Source organism: Sipha flava, unplaced genomic scaffold (assembly GCF_003268045.1).
Source record: "Sipha flava isolate LNK unplaced genomic scaffold, YSA_version1 79_pilon_pilon, whole genome shotgun sequence".
Classification (NCBI taxonomy): domain Eukaryota; kingdom Metazoa; phylum Arthropoda; class Insecta; order Hemiptera; family Aphididae; genus Sipha; species Sipha flava.
This window is the reverse complement of record NW_020273620.1, coordinates 43,937-67,155: the sequence shown is the minus strand read 5'-3', so window position 1 is coordinate 67,155 and position 23,219 is coordinate 43,937. Positions and strand designations below refer to the sequence as shown.

Below are 23,219 nucleotides of genomic sequence, written 5' to 3'. Positions count from 1 at the left end.
ATGTTATATTTTATTTTTGTAAAGTTAGTTTTGTCTGTGTATTAAATAAATGCATTACGTATACAATATATTGTTCTAATTAGCATATTATTTTATATTTACATAATATATTATATTTTGTAAATTACAAATATTAGTATAATTTAAATACATAAAATAATATATATTAACAATAATATTTTATTAATATTTTTCATAGACATAATTAGTTTAGTAATACACGAAGAAAATTAAATATATATTTTGTATTAGATTTTATAAAAATTAAATTAAAAAAAAAAAAAAAAATGCAATTCATATTATATCAAAAATATTAAATAATTAAAAGCACTCCAACTTACGAGTTGAAAATTATCCTTAAATATTAATATAGAGTTAGGAGGTATAAATTATATATACAAATATGTATATATGTAAACATACATATATACATATTATATTATAACAATAAATTATATTATATTATATTATAACAATATATGTAAACATTTTTTTAGTAACTCAATATATATTTTGACTACGAAAAAAATTTTACTTTCAAAACTTTATTATTGTGTACCTAGGTTTATAATATATCAAATTGGCTTATTTTATTTTATTTTTTTCTTGCTCTTTGATTCTCTAGGTGGTGTAACTGGTCTTCCAGATAATAATCCTCCATAAACATACTTTCGTCTGTCGGCGGGCTAGAAATAAAAATAATAGATTAAATATGAAACACATGATTTTACCAAAAATCTTAATTAGTATATTATAAATGTAAGAAAATATATTGAATAATGTATATTTATTTTATATGTTATACATCTATATTTTTTTTATAAAGTAAACAATACACAAGTTTTTAATTATGTAAAATAATGTACTATAACATAGTCTTAAATAATAATTTTAATAAACATATATAAAATTAGGAGTGATAAACCATAAATGCCTTTTAGAAGAATAATTAAAATTTATATTAATTATCTACGCTTTACTGCATTTTTTTGAAAAATGAAAATATTAAAATGAATATTGTTTATTGTAAATTAATTATTTTATTATATATTTGTTATAAAAATTAATGTTTTTCTCTCGATAACATGTTCAGTATTTTTTTTTTAATAGTTTTCAAGAGTCACTACCTATCATAATCTATACCTCTTGATTTGTAAGTTAATAATAAATATATAGTAAATTAAAGAACATATTTAAACATTATTTAAATTTTGACTGAGAGAGATGATTAGACATCGCTTTATCTAAGAAATTGTGAATATTGATTAAAATAATGGTATCTTTTAATCTCGTGACTTAGTAAAATTATTTTTATTTTGACAAATATAACATTTTAAAAATTATGCATACAAGAATTTTAAAACTATACTTTTTTCTTCTTCATTCAAGTATACAAATTAAATGGTTATAGATCTTATATCATTGATTTATAAATTAAATATTTTATATGAAAATAATTCAAAAAAATTACTAACTATACAGCTGTATTTATATTTAATTAAAAAATTATTAGAAATTAAAGTTATTAAACAAGGTTTTTAAGTTTTGAGAATATACTATTTAATTAAAGATTACACACAATTTTAACACTAATTATAGAAATAGATAAAACTGATTATTCTTACCAATCTTGCACCTATGTTAATCATTAAAATGAAACTGGTTTAATTGTACTACCAACATTCACAAGCTACTCAATGTACAACTAAGTCAACATCAACAGTCTTAATCAACCAGATATCATAAGTAGTTTAAATACATTATTTAGAAATATATACAACCAGATCTTAGCTAATAATTACATTATTTTGAATATATTTTATTCAAAAGTAATAATACATTTAAAATTAATATTATATATATTTTAATATAGAAATATTTAATTGAATTTTGTATTTATTAATTAGGAAAAGTAGGTTGCCTTTGCATATGAGACAATAATTGATTATGATAGAGTAAAATAAATAAGATATTTAATTTAACTTAATTTATAATATAAGTATTTAGTGATAAGTACCTACTAAATTGTTAACATTTAATTTATTAATTGCATATTTATATCTTAAATAATTTATCTATTTTGAAAATAAAACTACTAACAATTAACATAATTATGAAAATTAATTTAGAATCAAAAACACCTTTAAGATCTGAAATGAGCATATTAATTTTTTATTAACAGACATTATTGCTCCAGCATTATCAAACTCCCCACAGTAATTTGGAGCTGAAAATAATGTGACTAACTGCCGCTTAGCAAAGAACTCGTAACCATCTTCAACAACCTGAAAATTAAAGAAACAATTATTCAGTGTAGATATTTAAATGCTAGTTTTTACTAACCTGGTGAGCTCTGCATATAAGATCGAAATCATGTTTATGTAAAAATTTAGATACAATCTCAGTGCCAAATTTATATGATACACCTCTATCATCATTTTTGACCCAGCCTCTTGTATCCTAAAAAATATTGCAATAAAAATAATAATAAATAATAATAATTAATAAATATTAAACAAAAATAAAATATTACTTTATCGGGATCAGACCACAGTAAATCACATAATAAACCTTGTTCAGGTACATCTATAGGCCTCACAATTCGCCTGATTTGTTCAATTGATTGTAAATCAGGACTTAGACCACCATGACAACAGAAAATTTTTTCTTCTATTATTGCTGCCACTGGCAAACAGTTAAAACAATCCGTAAATATTCTCCACAACTTAGTATTATATCGACGCTTGCCTACAAGTAAATATAAGACACTTAACTGATTTAAGCATATACTAAACATTTTATACTTACATTCATCATAAAATCCATATACTCTGTTTATACTAGCGCATTCATGATTACCACGTAAGAGAAAAACATTTTCAGGATATTTAATTTTGTATGCCAATAACAAGCATATTGTCTCTAACGACTGTTTACCACGATCCACATAATCACCCAAAAACAAATAATTCGATTCAGGAGGAAAATTTCCATACTCAAATAATCGTAGTAAATCAGAGTATTGACCATGAATATCCCCTTAAAAAAAATAAATATTGTAAATAACAAAAGTAGTACAATTTAATACTATTGCTATTTTTAGTTTTACTTAATTAATACAATTAACTATAAAGTGTGCAAATAACTGAACCTTTGAATAAGAAATTAATTTAACAAAAATATTTTTTGTAGCAATTTTACTTTATCACATTCAGTCACAATTTTATTATATTTGTATGTACCTGATGATGAATTTTTAATTCAAGATCAATTTAAAAGAATAATTATACTCCAGACTAAGGTTATTTTTATATATAATATATTTTTTTATTTATTCATTTATTAAAATATTTTATAGAATCAAGGTATAATTTATCAACAGTTATTAAACTTTATTTATGGAAAATTTAATAAAATTGAAAAGTGATTAGGTCATAAATAACAATATTACTATGAAATATTGTTTTTGTAATTATGCATTTATTAATAATTATATTCCAATTACAACAGAAATAAAAATATTAAAAAATTTTTTGTTGAGGGTATTTCATTGTACATGAAATATTTATACTTTCTTAAAAGGTAATTATGTAAGTTCTATTAAATAGAATAAAAGGATATTGCTAAATAATAATGTAATCAAGTAATATGAAATTAAAGGTATAGCTTGTTTTAATATATATTTTACATCTTAAAATATTTAAATATAATAAAATAATGGAAATTGTTTGTACCACAAATAATACTAGTTATATAAGAACTTTCAATTTTTGATGTACAAAAAAAAAAAGGAAACAATTATGTAAGGTAAATTAAATTAATTAATTTTTATCCGTTGTCTTATGTTATAAATCTATGTAACCAATTTCTAAAGAGAATATTTTAAAAATTATTACATTTTTTTAATCTAAACAAACGAGTATATTCTAATAATGGCTTAAATTAAATAATGTAATAATGACAATAATTAAATCACATAAGAATCATCTAAATATTGTACCAAAGTATGGTTAGTTAACTCAACAAAATTCATAAAGTGAAGATAAATAAATATTAACACAATAAATAATTATACTGATGAGTTAGTTATTTTCTTAGAAAGTTAAAAATTTAATTTTCGAAAAATTCGAAACATAGAAATTTTTTTTAAAGCACTAAAATTAACACAGTACATCTCATGTTGTGCTTAAGACTTTTGGTGTTTTGATTTTTCAAGATAAGAATTTGTTTAATAAATAAAACACGAATTACTTTATTTATAGAACAATATAATATATCTCGAGATATTCATGATCAAGAATATTTGATACATACAATATATTCAGAGGCGGATTTCACTTTTTTAGAGCTATAGACACTAAACATTTGCAGCCCCAATTATTAAATAAAGTATATTACAGTTAAAAATTCAAATGGATTAAAGTACTAATATAGTACCTTTATTAATTTAAATTTTTATACTTTTTTTTTTTTATATATTTAGTTATTTAGTCTACTTCAGAAAATGTTAATAAATGTTCACCAAGTTTAAATAAAAACGTACTACGATAATTTTATGAACCATCATTATTAAAACCAATTTTTGGACAGTTAAGTAAATACTTCATTATTTTTTGTAAATATAAAACAAAGAATTTTATAAAAATACATATATATATATTTATACAAATTATGTATTTTAATAAAACACTATTAAATTTGTGGCCCCCTACATTTTTCCGCCCTAAGCAGCTGCCTACTCTGCCTATTGGGAATTCTAGCTCTGAATACATTAAAAATGTATTTAATAAATACATTTTATCAGATAAATAAATAAATAATATACAACAATAAATCAAAACCTAAAATATTAATATATTAATTTTAGAATTAAATAAAAAAAAATTCGGAACCATAAAATCATAAATTTATGTAAAGCGCAAATTATTAATATCTGATTAGTTTTTGGCATCATTGGATATATTAATTTAACTTAAGTAACTTAATATGATATGCTTACCACATATTTTTAACGGCACTTCGAGTTCCAAAAGTATAGGCTGTGACAAAAATATTTCTCTGGATTTCATGCACAGACCATGGATTTCATCTTCGGATAGTTCCACATTATTTTCGGATATATCACCACGCACTGTTGAAAACAATATAAGAAATCAATCGCCATTGTACACGGGATAGTATTCCAGCCAGAACGAAATCGCAAAAAAGGATAAAATCCAATAAACATCGTTATCGCTTTCGCGGTGGACCAAATTCAGCGGCTTACCTTTCAACAATCTCGATATGATGTTTTCTATGTTCAATATATCAACCATTGTTTAGAATCGGTATGTGACTGCGTTTCATGTGATATGGAATATTATTATGCCGTTCGTCCGTTGACGTTAACAGTCTGCGCTTATAGTGAATAGTAAGAAAAAAAATTTGTTTACGTTGTCGCGACGACCAAAAAGAAAATAAGTAAAGCCTAGTCATTGTGTATTTATTTATATATTTTTTTGTTTGTAAAATATTATTTGTTACATCTAATATATTATGTATAAATAATTATAGATTTTTAAATTAAATTATTATATTACATTTTAAACTATTAAAGTATAAAAAGTTACTTACGATACGAATGTATGAATAAATAAGAATTTTATGAAAATTAACGATGAACAAACAATGATTTCATCAATTATTACGAACAGGAAAAAGTTTTATGGAACACAAAATTACAATTATATAGAAATAGTGATGCTAGCAAACGAAGCTGTAAAAAAAAATAGTATCAACCATGAATATCGAAGGTTATTTTTCATTGGCTATATTTCATTTTCTATTTACTATGTACAATGAACCTGTTAATGTTAACTACCTACACTATAATAACTACTAATATATATATATATATTTCAACTAATAAAAACAACTATTTTGTTTTTTAAGGTTTTGGACTTGATTATGTCATAAGTAAATTAAAAAATTTAAGGAGTTCATATTGCCAAAAACTGAATAAATTGCAATTGAAAAATCAGGAATGTCTGTAGTAGATGTTTACATACAAAATGTAATTTGTAATTTGTAGTAAAATGGATTAATTTTTAAAACTATATGTGACTATAAGAGATACATGCTCAAATTATGTAAGTATATTAAAATGTATATTTAAATAATTAATTACAAAATATAAACGTGTTATAAATAGATTTAATTAATTTTCACCACTACGGAACAGCTTTTTTTCCGTTGAAATATGCATAATCATCATCTCTAATTTTCTTAGTGTCTGTGCAGACTCGGCTTATTATTGTTCATGTGTTCAAATAAAACCAAAAGTGAAATTTAAGTCCAACGATGCAAAATGTGTTAAAATTAAGGTGATAGTACAAGGGACGACGATGAGTTTTATTTTAGGATTGCTCAAAATCATCGTGCGTGAAACCTGTTTTCATCCTTTTCCCGGGTTTCGTTTCAAAACGTTAACGTCGGGAAGCTTTTCCCAAGATATCTTATATATACTCAGTCCCAGTCCACTGTGAAAGGGAACTATATACACGGCGATTTACATATTTATGCGTAATATTGTTTGGCAATATTAGTGAACTATCTATCGAATAATAAAACTATATAAGCCGCAAGAGCCGGGTCGTGTGAGCGAAACGGCGCTGATGCGACACATTGGCAATGATTTGTACAAATTAATAATCCACTTTACTTTTAACAGCCAACACGCAGAATGCTCTTATTTCACTAATCCGGTTTCGGTGGTAAATATTAATGATAATAAAACTAATAATACGTCAGTGGTTCTCAACCCATGGGCCGTAGCCCACTTGTGGGTTACGGGTATCGTAGAATTGGACCATATATGACCAATGTCTATATTTCTGGTTTAAATAATATTAACAAGACTATCTAGAAATTTCCGACATAGCACTTAGAAATTTGATTGGTTTTTCAACAATCTATCTATGTGAGCTATCTTTTTCCACTTTTAAGATATTTAATTAAAAAATGATCGTTCAAATTGTAAATTATATTCATGTATGATTAACAATTTAATACAATTTATTGTATTATGAACAGTATTTAAACTTAATATGAATAAAAAATAATGCACTACCGCATTATAATATTTCTCTGCTACCATGGATCTACAATGTACTCAATTTTTAATTCTTGTATGCTGATCTACCATCAAAATGGTATTTAGATTATTGATAAACACAATCGTTCTCCTCTAATATCGGCTGTATTAAATAGTTATATAATTCGCTCCACATTGGTTAGAATTTACCGAGCTACCAAAACAAGGATTTATTTTGTATTTAAACTGTACGTCAGGCACGCATCCAGGATTTTTGTTTGGGGGGGCTTAAATATTTTCTTACTTTCCTTACACACAAGTAAACAATTGCCATTAATTTTTTATTAATGTATAACTAACATAATAATAAAACTTGAAAAAAATTTTACCTTTCATACCTATTATTGTAATACTATACTTGTGACGATATTATGTAATGTATAATTTAATGTAAAACATATTTTTTGAGGGGGAGAGCTACGGCCCCAAATCCCCCCCCCCTTGGGTCCGCCACTGCTGTACGTATTTGAAAAAAGTTAGAAACTATGTTAAAACAAAAGTTAAGAAATTTTAGGATTTCAAACACCTATAAAAGTGCAAAAAAAGTCATCATATTTTTAAAATCAAATAATTCCTATAGAGAAATGTAAAAAAAGTTTTTATTGCACATAACAAACCTTTTCGACTATTACGATTTTTTTTTTTTTTGAATTAGGACGTTAAAAAAATTTATATTATAAATAATCGGTATCCTACAATTGTTACCGGTTATTTTGTAATATTTTTCGTCAGGTTCTTTCAGTTCAGTTCTTTGGATAACTGTTAATAATTCAAAAAATTATCTACTGAATGCACTAACTAGATAATATTTTTTACCAGTAAAATAAAAAAAATTTATGATGGGATAAATATTCCTTGTCAAAATCGTGCTGATTGATTCATAACAATTTAAAAAACACACATCATGATAAAACCAACAGGAACACCCCTCGCTTTGCTCGGAATCTAAAATAAATAATCAATGCTAAGTCGAAACCAAAACAACTGTGTAATATCAATATACACGGCAGACGTTTTGAAATTATTATATTTATACAGAGGTGGAACTAGGAATTTTACACCCGGGGAAAATGTTAAAATTACGTCCTATCATAGACCATATAAAAGTATTTAACAAAGTTAAAAACATCAAATTAGTTGTTAATAATTACAAAAATTACACCCTCTAAAATGTTACGCCCAGGGATGAATCCCCATCTTCCATCCCTTAGTTCCGCCCCTGTATATATGCATACATATTAATAATTAAAGAAAATATCAATTGTAATTTATCTGATTATAAATAATACGATTCGTGTTGTAGATAATTTCAAAAATAGAAAAATGATTATCGTGAAATCGGAAAGGTGATTTTGACGCAAATCGTTTTCGTCCTCATTCATCTCCGAATATTAAAACACAACTGCATTGTTTGAACCAATGTTTGCCAACCTTTTTATTATTTTTCCCGTTCACGTAAATGTTTGTATACATTTTTTGCTTCTCGATGACAGCTTGCGTTTTCCCCGCAATGTGTTTACTGCGGACCATTGAGGTAGGAAATCACCGATTCCATTGACATCAGTGACCGTATATTCGGATCACGCAATTTTATGTACGTGTCGATAATGTTCTCATGTCAGTCTGTATAATATTACAACTGATTATTACGTCAGTTTTTTTTTTTATTCCGTCACATTCAAGCAGCAGTTATTCTGCCCTTGCGCACCAAACGGAGACTGATGGCCGTTTTTCTGTCGAACAAATTCGGCTCGAAATCTGCTCTAGCTGTAGGTCTCATTCGCATATTAACGCCGACTATCTTGCCCGATGGTGGTGTACTGTTAATGTGATGTAGCTGTTTGGTAAATTCCATTAGTTCGTGACGAACTAATTCAATATGGAGTAGCGATGCTGGAAAGAGAGTTCCGTCTTAATATACAGGATGTTTGAGGATGCGTGGACGGGAGAAGTAGAGGAACGGACGGGATTGTAGAAAAAATGAACATAGAAATAGTGTGCGTTTATCGAGTACAGCGTGGTTAGGGTAAACGGCCTGGAGGGAAAGCGGATATACCGGAAATCGGTCGTACATGAGGTAGTGGCAGGAGACGAGTGAAATAAATACGATGGACCCAGGAACTCGAATATTAGTTGAATATTAGTACACATCACATATACTAATTTTTAGTTCTTACCTTGCAAAACATAACACCAATGGCCAAATGCTCTTGAGCAAAAATCACGCATACACGTATACCGTGTGTTCACCAATTTAGGGAACACTGAATTTCTCGGCCGGATTATGTTGGAATAAATCGAATATTTTTGTACAAGCTAGTGGTATATAAATACACATTTTCAGATAAATTTCAAATTTTTAACCCTCTCGGTACATGCATGCGCAATGCAACTTATTTTATTTTTTTTATTATTATTAGCAACCGGTATTTTTGATACCAAATTCGGATAGACTGATTTTTTTAAGTCATTATGACCAGTTAACCATGACACTAAAATCAAAATTGACTGAATGAGAGCCATTAAAATTTTAATAAATAATACATTTTTACAATTCATTATAAAATGCATAAAACCATGTAATCAATTTTAATTAAATAATTGTATATCCGTATTATGTTAATCTGGTTTATAAAACGTATAAAAAAAAAAAAAAAAAAAAAAAAAATACGTAAAAATATTCAAAAAGTAACCAATAATGAATAATTATAAATGGTTTTATGCATTTTATAATGAATTTTAAAAATGTGTTTAAAATTTTGGTTTTAGAGCCATTAATTGGTCAAAATGACTTAAAAAAAATTCAGTCTATCCGAATTTGGTATCAAAAATACAGGTTGCTATTCAAAAAAGATAAGTTGCATTGCGCATGCGCGTATCGAGAGGTTAAAAATTTGAAATTTATCTGAAAATATGTATTTATATACCACTAGCTTTTACAAAAAAAATCGATTTATTCCAATCCAATCCGGCCGAGATATTCAGTGTTCCCTAAATTGGTGAACACACTGTATATATATTGTCCGTTTGTACACTTTGAGGTGTTTAAATGTACAGTTCACCATACAGTTTGGTCATAAGTTGCATTGACATCTACAGAAAAATATTTTAAGAATATTTAATTTGTTCATTGATTTTGATAGATCTCAATTTTTTTTTCATTGCAAATAATCTGGCTTTAAATGCAAAACCTGAAATAACAACGCAAAATCGTGAACTTCAAATTGCTATAACTTTAAAACGAAGTTCGATCGACAAATTCTTACTTTACCATCTTTTTTATACTAAAATATGTATGTATGTATTAATAAAGAAAAAAAATGTTTGACTTAATAAGTGGTTGATTTTTAGGAAAAAGAGATAAATAAGGTAGATTCTTAATAAGATATTAAGTAAATTCTTGTTTCAAGTTATGAATTTAAAGCCAGATTAAATGGAAAGAAAATAATTTTGAGATACTATCAAAATTAATTAACGAATTAATTATTCTTAAAAAATTTTTTCTGTAGAAGCCAATACAACATGACCAAACTACATGGTGTATTGTATAGTAAATTGAAATACCTTAAAACGTACAGACATTTTACGTGTAATTTTTGTTTAGGAGGTGAACTAATCCCACGGAAAAACAGTCTGCGGAAAATTGGTCGTGGTATAAAACGGTTTGCGGTGAAATGTCCGGATCCGGTTATCAATTGGAGATTGATCAAATGTATCACCGCGTAGGCCTTGCCGTCAATTGCGTTTTTTGTACATTCGCCGATCGGTCGAGTGCAACAAAAGTTACCGCCAATAAAGATATGCACACTGGTTGATCGTGTCCATGATTTGTCATAATTTGACCATAATTTGCTTGACGGAATGGCGAGACTTTCAATAACATCGAAACTTCGGTGCTATGATATTTTTGGCCGTAGAGTGTATAGTCGTTTTAATTTAAAACAATACATTTGTGGTGTCTGATATTCCATGTTCATTTTCATTCGGGATAACAGAGTCAGTTTCTATACTGGAGTCACTGCTGAACGATACTACGCTTGCCGACCCAATGTCGTTCGCTACGGGTTTCCCATCATTCACGATTTCTATCTCATCATCTACAATTTCGAGTTTGTTGACGAACGGCCGGGTCGAAAACGATCTCCAGAACAATTCTATCGCATCACGTGTCGGGAGAACGGGTCCTAAGAACTGTAACCAAACAATGTCTTCATCCACTGTTTTGCGGTAATCACTGTACGATATTTTTGTATCTCGATCCTTGTCCATCTCACTCATTACGAATTCGGTGTAATCACGATTGTATTGCTCCATGTAAGCTGTTTTGGACATCCTCATGTTGTTCTTTCTGGCCATAACGAGTACGTCTTCTTTTTTTATGTACATCGGTGACCTGACCATTTCGGTATAGACATCAAAGCAAAATTTAACTGTCGCAGCCAAGGATCCTCTTAACAACACAGACAATAGTTCAACGAATTCCTGTCCAGTCAAGTATCTTTTATTCTCTTTGCAGTACACTACATGCATTTTTTCCACAGCATCAACATTTCTGTACTCCAAAAGTGTATCCATAAACTCGGCGAAACATGCTGCGTCCATGACTCTATTTCGTTTAGTTGTTAATATAAAATGCAACTGCAGTAATCGCTGTATTTCTGTTTTATTGAAAGATGTTTTACGCGATAGCTTCATTGCAACATCTAAAAATCTATGCTGTAAGCGTATGTCTTCAGTTGCTGATAACCAATTACTAACTGGACTATAAGGCATTTCAGTTATAAGTAATTGTTTAGCTTATATATTTTAAATTTAATTATTTGCCGTAGTTAATTTAATCAAATTTACTAAGAATTTATTTATGAAGATAATTAGTTAAAATTTATTTTTTTTAAGAAATTTAGAAAATCGAATGAGGAAAAAAAATAGTATGATAAACATGACGGATAATTTGTTTAATTAGTACGTTGTCAATGGAAACGATAGTTTTTATAATGAGCAGCCAACTTTTTTAGTTCCATCTGGTTTTGGGGATATGTGAAGAAATCATATCACTGACATTTCTAATAATGATAGTCATATCTTCCTAGATTTTCCCTTAATTAGAATAATTTTTCAAATTTTTACACAACTCATCAAACTGCTGCATTACCGTGGGGTGGATAATCAGCTCAAAAATAGCTATAACTAGCAGATAACTAAAAATTTATTTATATTAGTATTCATTAACATATCTACTGTACCAATAACTAATTACATTACTGAAATGTTACTCATACGTATAATTATGTATTATAATGAAATCTCCCAATTTAGCACAAACTTTAATTTTGAAATAGTAACTAAAATCTTAATTAGTTAGAAAAATACTATGGATTTGTACAGCTATTGCAAATTTGGTGTCAGTGAATATTATTATTATTATTAAATACAAATAAGCTTTGTAATTTTTCGTCTATTACTTGCTAATTAATTTTTTGTAATAAATTAAAAAATAAAATAAAATTGTAGTTTTTGGTTTTTGAACTACCAAACAATTACATTAAAGATAACAAACAAAACTTAATTTTACGTAATAAAAACACTATATATATATATATAGTTATATGAATAGATAATAAACTACAATTATAAAATAAATCTTTTTAAACAACTGTAGAATTGAAGATATCATGGAATTCAATTAAGAAATTAACTGAGCAATTGATATAAATTCGTCTTAGGTCCTTGGTGTTCATTTATAATATTTAGAAAGAAATGTATGCTATAATATAAAAGTGGTGGACTTAAATATTTATTAGTTTGTAAAGTGTGAGAATAATTATAAGATCATATTTGTTAATTTCGTACCTTTTTAACAGTTTAAATTTAATAAACATTAAGACGATATATGAGAAGCTTTAGATTTGTTTGAACTGAATTGGTTAATTTATTTTTACACGTCACATATGCAAAAAAGAAGCTAACGGCGTTAGCCTCAAACGAATATGCTATTAAAAGAAAAATACAGTTCCCAATTCCGTTATTCAACTTGGAATGTACACGCGTTTATACATCGCGATGTGACATTAAACAATGAGCAGCATACCAATAATCAAATTAAGGGATGGATCTATTGGTTTTCGAAATAAGCGAACAGTCTACATACCGCAGTCCAAAAATAAATAGGACAAATGTAATTAAATAAACGAACTAAAGTTGAACCAAAAAAATATTTCTCCTGAAAAAAAAAAAGTATACCAAATTAGAGAAAATATCAAAAATTTTGTTTTCAACAACAATAATAACGCGAAGTATTTTTTTTTCTTAAGTTTTCAAAGTTCATTATTTTATAAAATTATTTTTCTTTGTACAAAATATCGTTGTTAATAACTATATATATACGAGTATTTATAATATTTAAAACTAACTGCGATTTTTTACTCTACGTTTTTAACATTTTTCTATACTTATGTTATTACAAATTTGGTATTCTACATCAGAAAATAGTTTTACCCCATGAACATTTTTATCAGGTATTAACATTTAACATTAACATTAACATTTTTAAAATAATTGCTATCCATACTTCTTCAGCACGTTTCGTATTTCATTACGATTCGACGAATTTAGATTTCTTCTCATCTTACTCCATGTGCGGCATTTTGCTGCTGCACGAACAACCCACTGCCGATTATTTATTATTCACACGTGTTCTATTTTCAATGGGCATACCCGTTAGACGACAATACATATGGGTTTTATTTATTTGATCGACTTGTTATTCTTACCCTTAGTTCAAAAAGAGGTTTTGTTGTCCACGGTGGTTTATATTTAATTCGAATCTCGAAGTTTTACAGCCGCTGAGAAATTTAGTAGTTAGTAATAAAAAGAGCATAAATATAGTAATAAAAATTATTTTCGTTATCTACGCCCTTCGATCACGATATTCTTGCTCGGTTTGATGCTATCAACACTACTCGGGGGAGGATAAGTCATTAAGACAGTACATGGTTGCAGTTCATCATATATAATTCTCAACTAAACGCAAAATCTAGTTGGCAATTTCTTCATTGAATAATATTTTGCCATTTACAGGTTAACAGTTAGAAATTAGGTGTTATTCATAATCGGGCTCGATATGATTTTAAGAATTGTTTACATAGTAATGCGGATGTTCTATTATTGAATTAACCACTAAAAAATCATGATTTGTTTCGTTTTTCTTGGATTCATACTGATAATGGGGAAAATAATTACTATTTTTTTAGGTACCTACCTTCACAGAGGACAAGTATGTATTTTCAATTTTTTTTTCACAGGCCTTCGTGTTCTATTGAAAAATTAGTGTATTCTTGATAAAACTCGTATTCGTTGACTCCAATTTATATTTTTTAATTGTTGTTTATAATATTTTCAGCGTAGTGTAGTTTTTTATATATAAAATAACCCAATATAAGATTAAAATATATAGGACCTTTTAAATTATTTCAGACGTGTTAAAATATATTTAATATAAACGAAACAGTAAGCATATAAAAAGTATATAACTAATAAAAAAAAAAACATAAAACCTGGAATGACTTTAATTTAAAACGTAATCTAACCGTTTTTATGTTACATAATATTAGTAACCTAATGTATGTATAACAATCGATTAGTCTTAAAATACCCCAACTAAAATCTGTTTTCATCATCATGTGAATGTTGTGGGACCCCTCTTGAATGCAAACGATTTTTAATTTGTTACAGAACATTCAGTACACGTACATGATTTAAAAGGTCCTTCTCAGGATCAATAAGTAACACAAACCAGTAACGACCAATCACAGGCCGTTATTAAATAAACACGGAAAACAATAATTTAAACATAAACCACAACAACGGGGGTGACATAAATGGATAGGGGAGGAAAATACCTATCCTGAGATATTACCAAATTCACCGAGAAAATAAAACACTGTCACCATTAGAAGACGGAAGATATGGGAGAGTCTGTAAGAGAGGAAAGGAGAAAATGAAGGACAAAGTCGAGAAGTGACAAAATCGAGGGTGGGATCATCGGACAGGGGATGAAAATAACTATCCATAGACATCACCCACGACGTAATCAGAACAAGGGAAGAGAAGTTATCAACAGAAACTTAACGCAACCAGACACAGGTTAAAACTAGGATACACAGAAAATTTACTAGTTGGTACGGCAGTGTGGTTATGTACCGGCATTCCGATACCGATTAAAAACAACTTCTTCCACTTCAACATCTATTCTCAAGACCTCAATTACACTCTACGACAAGACTGAATTGAATATTGAAAAGAAAGAACACCAAAAAAGACTTACCACCGCGACGATCTTAGAACCATTCAAAAGGACCAATAAAGAGACCGGAATCAAAATTGCAGCCCGGCATCGACGAGCTACCGTTACGAAATCAAACTGTAGCCGTGACGGACGATTGACCACACTCGCCGATTCTACGTCAATTGCTGAGACCAGGCACGGACTGCCGTTTCGAATGTTCGTGTATATGAATTGCATATACGGTATCCTACGTGGCGCCATGTCCTGGATTACACTGCTCAGGATTAGTCGGTTACTAAATCTTAATATTTAGCGAATGTCCTCGACGGGTAATCAAGGCCTGCGATCCACGGATACGTACATAGCCTTTCGGTGCGGCGGCGGACCGATTCCACGACCGACGACACCAAGTCCGAGATCAGATTCCGACCAAACAAACAAGCCCAGCCATCGAAGATCGTATGCTGTACGAATAATCGCAATCCGGAAACTTCGCCTACCAGCCGAGAAACCTGCGCAGTCACACCACTATTCGATCCACAATCCGCCGTAGCTTAAATAGCACTTTTCAGCTCTGACAAATCACAAATCACAAAAAATTATTTAAGTTAACAATATTGTTTTCCATATAATATTAATTTGATGATTTTCATTATTCTATAAGTAATTACGACTTTACGGGTTTCAAGAGTGAAGTAATGATTATTCAGAGTATGAGTTACATGTGTATACTAAAATCAAATACCTATTATATTTGGAACTTCCATAGACGAATAAGAAATTAAATTTAAAAATACCTACCAAAAATATTTTCCCAACATGAATATACAAACAAAATGTCATACCAAGAAGTAATAATTACTTATTAATAATACACGAATTATGATTATGAATACAAAATCTATATGAATAAAAGAAAGTCAGGTTACTTACAGAATTTATAATTCAAGAACGGCTGGACCGATTTTGAAGATCTCTGATTTGTTGGATTCGTCTCCATACAAAAAAAATAACTTTAATCTTGGCAAGAATACAGACAATTATCTAGATAAGTAAACATTTTATCATAGATAAGTAATTAGATACCTTAGCGTTATTTATCTATATAAGATAAAAGATGACAACAAATCTATCTAGATAAATTTATCTAGATAAGTCCCAACACTGTTTATATTTAGGCACAATTCCTAAATGCAGGAAAGAAAATAAGACTTCAAAATTCTCCAACTTGTAGTTCATTTATCGTGAAGCACTAAATTTTGAATAATTGAATAAAATACGTTCGAGTGATAAGTCTTCTGTCGAAACATGTTTGCCAAACATTTTGTAAATAAACACCGGATAACATAACTGTTTACCGGCAATTTGGTGATTTGTTATCAAACTATTTATGCTGGTATTCTTTAGATAAAATAATTAAAAATTAAATTTTTCAACCAAAACGATGAAAATTGAATCATTTGTTTTAATATTTTTCTTCGTTATTTTATAGTATACTTATTTATTTATTTATTTTTATTTTATAGAATACTACTAGCTGAATTACCCGGCTTCGCCCGTATGTAGTTTTTTCTTTCTTTAAATTAAATTCTTAATTGTTTTAATTTAATTAATTTGATCAAGTGCTAAATAGTAATTTTAGCTAAATTATGAATAAAAAATAATAATAATAGTTTTAAATTATTCTGATGATCCTATAATTATAGTTATAATTTGTATAATTTAACTTTATTTATGAATATTTACAAATTATTCTATGGTGAGTTACTAATTTCTAAAATAAATTATTTTAGTTTAAGTCAAAACCTCTTGGTGTACCACATTCAGAGTTTATTTTATGTACGTGTATTAACATATAAATGGTCAGATCTTTCAACTTTAGAAAATGCTACATACAATTGTTCATGTGAGAAATAGTTATTTTTCATAGCTATTACACAATAAGTTAAAGTCCATCGTTGCGCATTGTTTATTGTATATAAAACAAACTTTTATTGGAAATCGAACTTTTCTTAACTAAACTAGAAAATCACTGTAGTATAATAGTAATTTCAGTAAAAATATTTTTTTTCTCTTAGAACATTCAATCAAGATATCAGCTTCAATTATTAATTAATTACATTTTTTGTAAAAGAGGTGACCCGGAGCCTGTTAACCTATAACATAACTTAGGAGAATTCAAATTTCTCATATGATTGGAACTCTCACCTTTAGTGATATTTTATGAGGAGACACACCAGAATATTTATGAATTTAAAAGCTATGAAGGAAAATATATTGATTCTTCACTATCAACTACTGTATCAATAGAAAAGTAATCCATCACGATTATAACTGAAATGAGAAATACAATTAAATTGTGAATAATAGATCACTTGTAGGAGTATTTGGTACAACCTTGTGCAAAAAACCATTAAATTATTTAAATGGTACGCTAAAAAACAGTAATATTTAAATACAATTCCTCCTATCCCTCCCCTTAAAACAAAAAAAAATATTAATTGAGTGACATGGTAACAATCGAGAATGTATTTGAAACAATTCTGTAAAAAAAATTTGGAAAAATGTAAATGTCGTCACAATATTGGAACATAAAAATACAACCCCCTCTACATGGGCGTTTCCAGGAGGGTAGAAAGCCAGGGCACTTGCCCCCCCCCTCCCTTAGAATTTTAAATTTGTTTTCCAAAGTATTATCTGTAATCTATATTATTATATTTAAAGACAAAGAATAATGTTTAAATAAAATGAATAATAATAATACCAATTGTAATAATGACGAGACATAATAATGTTCTATAAATACAATGTAAGTATAAAATTAATTTGCCCTCCCCTAAAAAAATTTCTAAGGACGCTCATGCCCCTCTTATTCCCCTTCGACAAAAAAAACATGAAATATTGGGTGACGTGGTGACACTAAGGAAAGTATTTGGAACCACTATGTGAAAAAAAATTGGAAATATTTGATAGTTGAAATATTGAAATATTTTTTTTTAATATCAACACACACACACACACACACACACACACATATGTAATTAATATATGAGTATTATATATCACAGAATGATTAAATATTAAGGATATACTTTATATTATACATAATATAAAGTATGTATACGATTCGATAAACCTATACAGCATTTGACCTCAATAACCCGTTGAGTTTTATATAATGTATACGGTTCGATAGCTTTAATGATCAAAAAATATGCTGTTATAAATAAATAAGAATTTGTGACGCAATTTGTCTCAAATTAATTAAAAAAATTATATTATATACGATGTATAATGTACCACAATATAAGTATAATGTTTAACAAGAATAAGAGGCATTTCTTTTATTTGTTGGCATAAGATCGTCAAACAACTTTGGTTTTGTCTTCAAGTTTTGTTTATGATTTCATTAATCTTCATAATCAATGAGACCTGGTAATAAACAGATTTGACTTGTATTTTGTAACCAGTTATGTATTGCACAACATGTGAGAACAATTTTCTTTACTTTATCAGCTATAGAGGGGATTGGCTTTTCAAATATTCTGAATTTACTCACAAGTATTACAAAAGCATTTTATAAAATCTAAAGCTCTGGACAATCAATAATTGAAAATTGCTTGTTCCTTTGTTAAGTTTCTTCTTTTATATGGTTTAATTAGATTTGTCTTGAGTGGGAAAGCATCATCAGCTACAATAACAAAATTTTTAGGGTATTATTCAGGTAAGTGTATTGTTTCCAATGTTTCAAAAAAATAGCTCTCTTGTAAACCACCATCTGATGCCTTTTCTTTACACCAACATTAATATACGTAGAACAGTAACTGTGATCAATTATTGCTAATAATATAACACTATACTATAGTTATAGTATAGTTGTATACCTTATAGTTGTAGAACTATGATCCAATTTTAGGTGGTGTTTTAATGAGTAGGTATGTGTTTCCCATCCATTGCTCTGATACATCTAAGAAAATTCCATCTGTTTTGAAAGCCTTGTTCAATTTCATCCCACAATTTTTTTGTAGGTACTCGATACCTAAAATAAAAAATATTTTTCAGGAAACATCAAATGAAAATAATAGTAATGATATTGAAAATATTGATCGTAAAAATTATATTATGAATGAGTTAAATTAACGTTTTCAAGTACAAGTCAGTAATAATGAAGTAAAATAAAATTGAACAAAACATGTTCCAAGTAATTCTGCTAATATTAATACTAATAGTATAGTTAGTAAAAAAAGTGTTTAAAAGTCCACTCAAAAGAGATTGGAATTTTACAAACAGAAAATTAGAAACTTTAAAATCGAGCATTAGTGAGACTGACACTTTGTTAGCTGTTATAGAATTATTGAATTTTATTTATTATATTTTATGTCCACAATATAAAATGTCCCCCCATAATAATTACTCTGGATCCGCGCCTGGTTAAAAGACCAATACAGCAATTTCACTTACCATTGCCTGTATCTCACCCGACCTGGGAATGGCCTTATATTTTTATTATTTTAATGTTTATTGAATTATATTAAGTACAACTGTTTGATATTAAAAAGTAATTTTTTTTACGAAGTTTCTTTTCATGAATTATAATAAAAATACATTAAAAATATAATTTTACGTTTTTACGTTCCTGTTGTAGTTGTGAGCACTATTAGACATGCTCTTACTACTACTTCACTATTATATAAAATACAATATATACCTAGTTGTTGCTTAGTAAAAATTAACTGTAAGTTTATAACAATATATTAATAAAAATATTGTATTGTGTTAATAATGAAGTAGTAGTTGCCTTGATGACTGGCATACCAAATTGTTAGAATAATAAAAATTACTTATCTGCATTACAGTGGTTATGTTTGTTTATTATTTATCGTTTTAGAATCTTTTTAGAAAATCTTTTGAAAATTTTTAAACAAATATTTTTGGAAACTATTCTACAGTTTCAGTATCACTAGTTAATATTGACTTGTAAATTTTAACATACTCATTATAAAAATATTTAACGTTTACTTTGCATCGTTATTAAAAATAGATCTTAATACTGGTAGAAAAATTAAATATCAATAATACGATAATATATTGTATTATTTATAAATTTTATCTATCATAGGCACATTACCTAATTATTTTTTTTACATAATTTGAAAAAATGTCTTATTTTAAAAGTTGATTGCTTTTCGCCCAGTTTTTCAAAATACTATCCATTAGGCGACATTTTTGTGACATACACAAATACATATCTATATTTATACTATCAATTTGGATTGACTATTTCCGAATCATATAAACCAGAGTTTCGACGACTGGTGTAAAGTAAGATAATAATAGTAATAATGAAAGTTATATTCTCTATTTACTATATTGTAAGCAATGAGATTGGTATTCTTACAGTAATTTATAATTAACGTTTTATGTGTTACCAATGATTAATAGAAATTATTAAAACAAATTTATTAACGAGTCAAAGGTAATTTATTATTGTATGCCAATAGTCAGATCTCATTATTCTCCTATCCTGGTTAGATGCAAGATTTTTTCCTTTTAATGAAAAATCAAGTTGTTATAATGTACCATGCATAAACAATATTATATAATGCATTTATAACATAAAATATTTAAATAAGAAAATGTTTACGCATGTTAAATGTAAAACTATCCTTTGACCTATCGTATTTGCGCAAACTTCCAATGTATCAATATGGCACAATAAACCATAATATTGTAACATGATAATAATTGTAATTTACACGCCCTAAGATATAAGTTATTAATATACATCACTTTATTCATTGTTAACACAAATGTAAAGTTTCGGTATATATATAGGTAATGGTTAGCATACAGAGAGACTAGTACTAGAAGTGTAAGAGTAATTATATGTTATACAGTTTTGGACATATAGCACATTTTTTGTAAATTTTAATAAAGTCTTAAAGTTAAATTCTATAAAGTATATTTTATTACTTTTTGCATCATTAAAAACACTAGCCTTGACATCCATTCTTGAAGATAGTCTTTCTATCTTTCTGTAAGTGTTTAAGCTATCCATGGAATTACAGTGTCAATCGGAAATGAAGTCGAATTTAATGTCAATCTTGTTCAAACATACAAAAATTCGGAAAAACGGTACGTCGAGATGAACAGATAGGAAGTGATGCACGCTATAATTGTTCATTTTTCGTATTGAACGCAGCTTGCTACAACCGTGTTCACGAACAACAAATGCGTTCACGGACGGAATTGTAGAACAATAATTTATAATGGGTTAATAATTTGAAGGGAATCACGCTCCATTGATTATTGTAATAATTTCCAGTTAGTGTATTCAACCATAATTAAATCTGATAGTTGATTACAAAAATAATAAATACAATATACAATACGATGCAAAACAAGATATAAAAAATAGACATTAGACTATGATTAACGAACGATAACGTACTACAATGGACGGTCGTTACATATTAACCTATAGACAATTATCGTTTTAAAATAAATATTTATTCTGTTTTTAAGATAATATTACGTGTCTTCACGTCTTATCAGTTACTAACCGATATCAACAAGCTCGTTTCAGTGCGTCTTTGGAATATTCTCAAACGTTTAATAATAATATCGACATATTACCGCGTAATCTAGCAATGAGTGTGAGGTCATTTTTTGGAAAAAAACTTAATAAATCTACAGAATGATTAACATAAAATCACGTTGTTCGATAGATTTGGTTTTTTGTGTCACCACCCCCGATTGGGTCCAATCTAGTAATGAGCACTATCGAATTATTCGATAATTTGGTATGATAGAATTTTTCCATAGTCTAGTTAATACCGAATTATTCTGTAGTTTGATGACTATTGTGAACTTAATGAGAAGTCTTTTGTTATAACTTTTTTTAAAACACTTGAAATTTTTCGATAAAAAAACATTGAACATTCAATAAAGGTTCTTCGTAAATTAATCTTCGTTAATAAAAATGCCGGTAATGTTTATGCTACTTTAGGTATTTGAAATTTGAATAAAATAACAATCAAGACTATATAGTAATTTCAATATAATGAAAAAGTATTGGATAGTTCCATTCGAATGAAAAAATATTCGATAATTTTATTAGATTCATTTTTCATAAGAAAATACCAGGTCGTGTCAATAATTCGATTGTTTGTAACAACTATCGAATTCTATTCGATATTACAAACTTCTATTGTGCCTATCACTAGTCCAATCGGCTATCCGCGCCGAATGTCACCACCATGCGCTGAGATCGCAACTGTTGAGCAAAGCCAAATTCCTTTTCTCGGTTTTGTGTATGTTTCTCGTCGTCCGTCCATTTTGAATACCGCACTCCACCGCGTTCGTTTTAAAACGCATACACTGACGGACGCACGGACTTGTTTCGTATCATATCGAATTCATGTAAACCGCCAACGGATCTCTGTTCGATTTTTCACGATGTCTGATATCCCAGTTTAATTATTTTATCGGTACGTTTAAAACCTTGCCAAATTATTTTTGTCACGTATTTCCAATATTGTCCCCTCGCCGTCAACGAACCGCTCGATTCAGACACCGTCATGACGGACGCCGGCAGCGTCCAGAGGAACAGCAGTGGATGCTTATCGTGCCGGATTATCGGTAGTGTGACTTTCGCACTGGTCAGCGCGTTTTTCTTCAGTTGTTGCAAACACGTGAAACCGGTGTACTACGTCGGCACTCCAAGTAAGCCCGCTCCAGCGACCATTATTGTACAAGGGCGTATTTGCGTTGAAGCCATGGGGGAAGGGGGAGAGAAACTAA

General features: G+C 28.3%; 2 protein-coding genes across 12 annotated transcripts; both read right to left on the bottom strand.

Annotated features, from left to right (window-relative positions):
* Positions 1-541: 541 nt before the first annotated feature.
* On the bottom strand, positions 542-22,168 carry LOC112693002 (serine/threonine-protein phosphatase PP1-alpha catalytic subunit-like). Of its 11 annotated transcripts, none has more exons than XM_025567857.1 (10): positions 16,350-16,386; positions 15,778-15,990; positions 15,456-15,711; positions 5,267-5,392; positions 5,000-5,131; positions 2,809-3,039; positions 2,534-2,748; positions 2,344-2,460; positions 2,142-2,285; positions 542-686 (listed from the first exon to the last, which is right to left on the bottom strand). In XM_025567857.1, the coding sequence occupies exons 4-10, from the start codon at positions 5,313-5,315 to the stop codon at positions 591-593; spliced, it is 984 nt and encodes a 327-aa protein (XP_025423642.1). In that variant the 5' UTR covers positions 5,316-5,392; positions 15,456-15,711; positions 15,778-15,990; positions 16,350-16,386; the 3' UTR covers positions 542-590. The 11 variants fall into 11 exon arrangements, with proteins under 11 accessions (XP_025423642.1, XP_025423641.1, XP_025423643.1 ...); XM_025567856.1 differs by having other exon boundaries at positions 15,456-15,690; XM_025567858.1 differs by lacking the exons at positions 15,456-15,711; positions 15,778-15,990; positions 16,350-16,386 and adding exons at positions 19,301-19,455; positions 21,980-22,168.
* On the bottom strand, positions 9,884-11,991 carry LOC112693004 (EF-hand calcium-binding domain-containing protein 1-like). The gene has a single exon (XM_025567863.1). The coding sequence runs from the start codon at positions 11,903-11,905 to the stop codon at positions 11,069-11,071; it is 837 nt and encodes a 278-aa protein (XP_025423648.1). The 5' UTR covers positions 11,906-11,991; the 3' UTR covers positions 9,884-11,068.
* Positions 22,169-23,219: the final 1,051 nt, after the last annotated feature.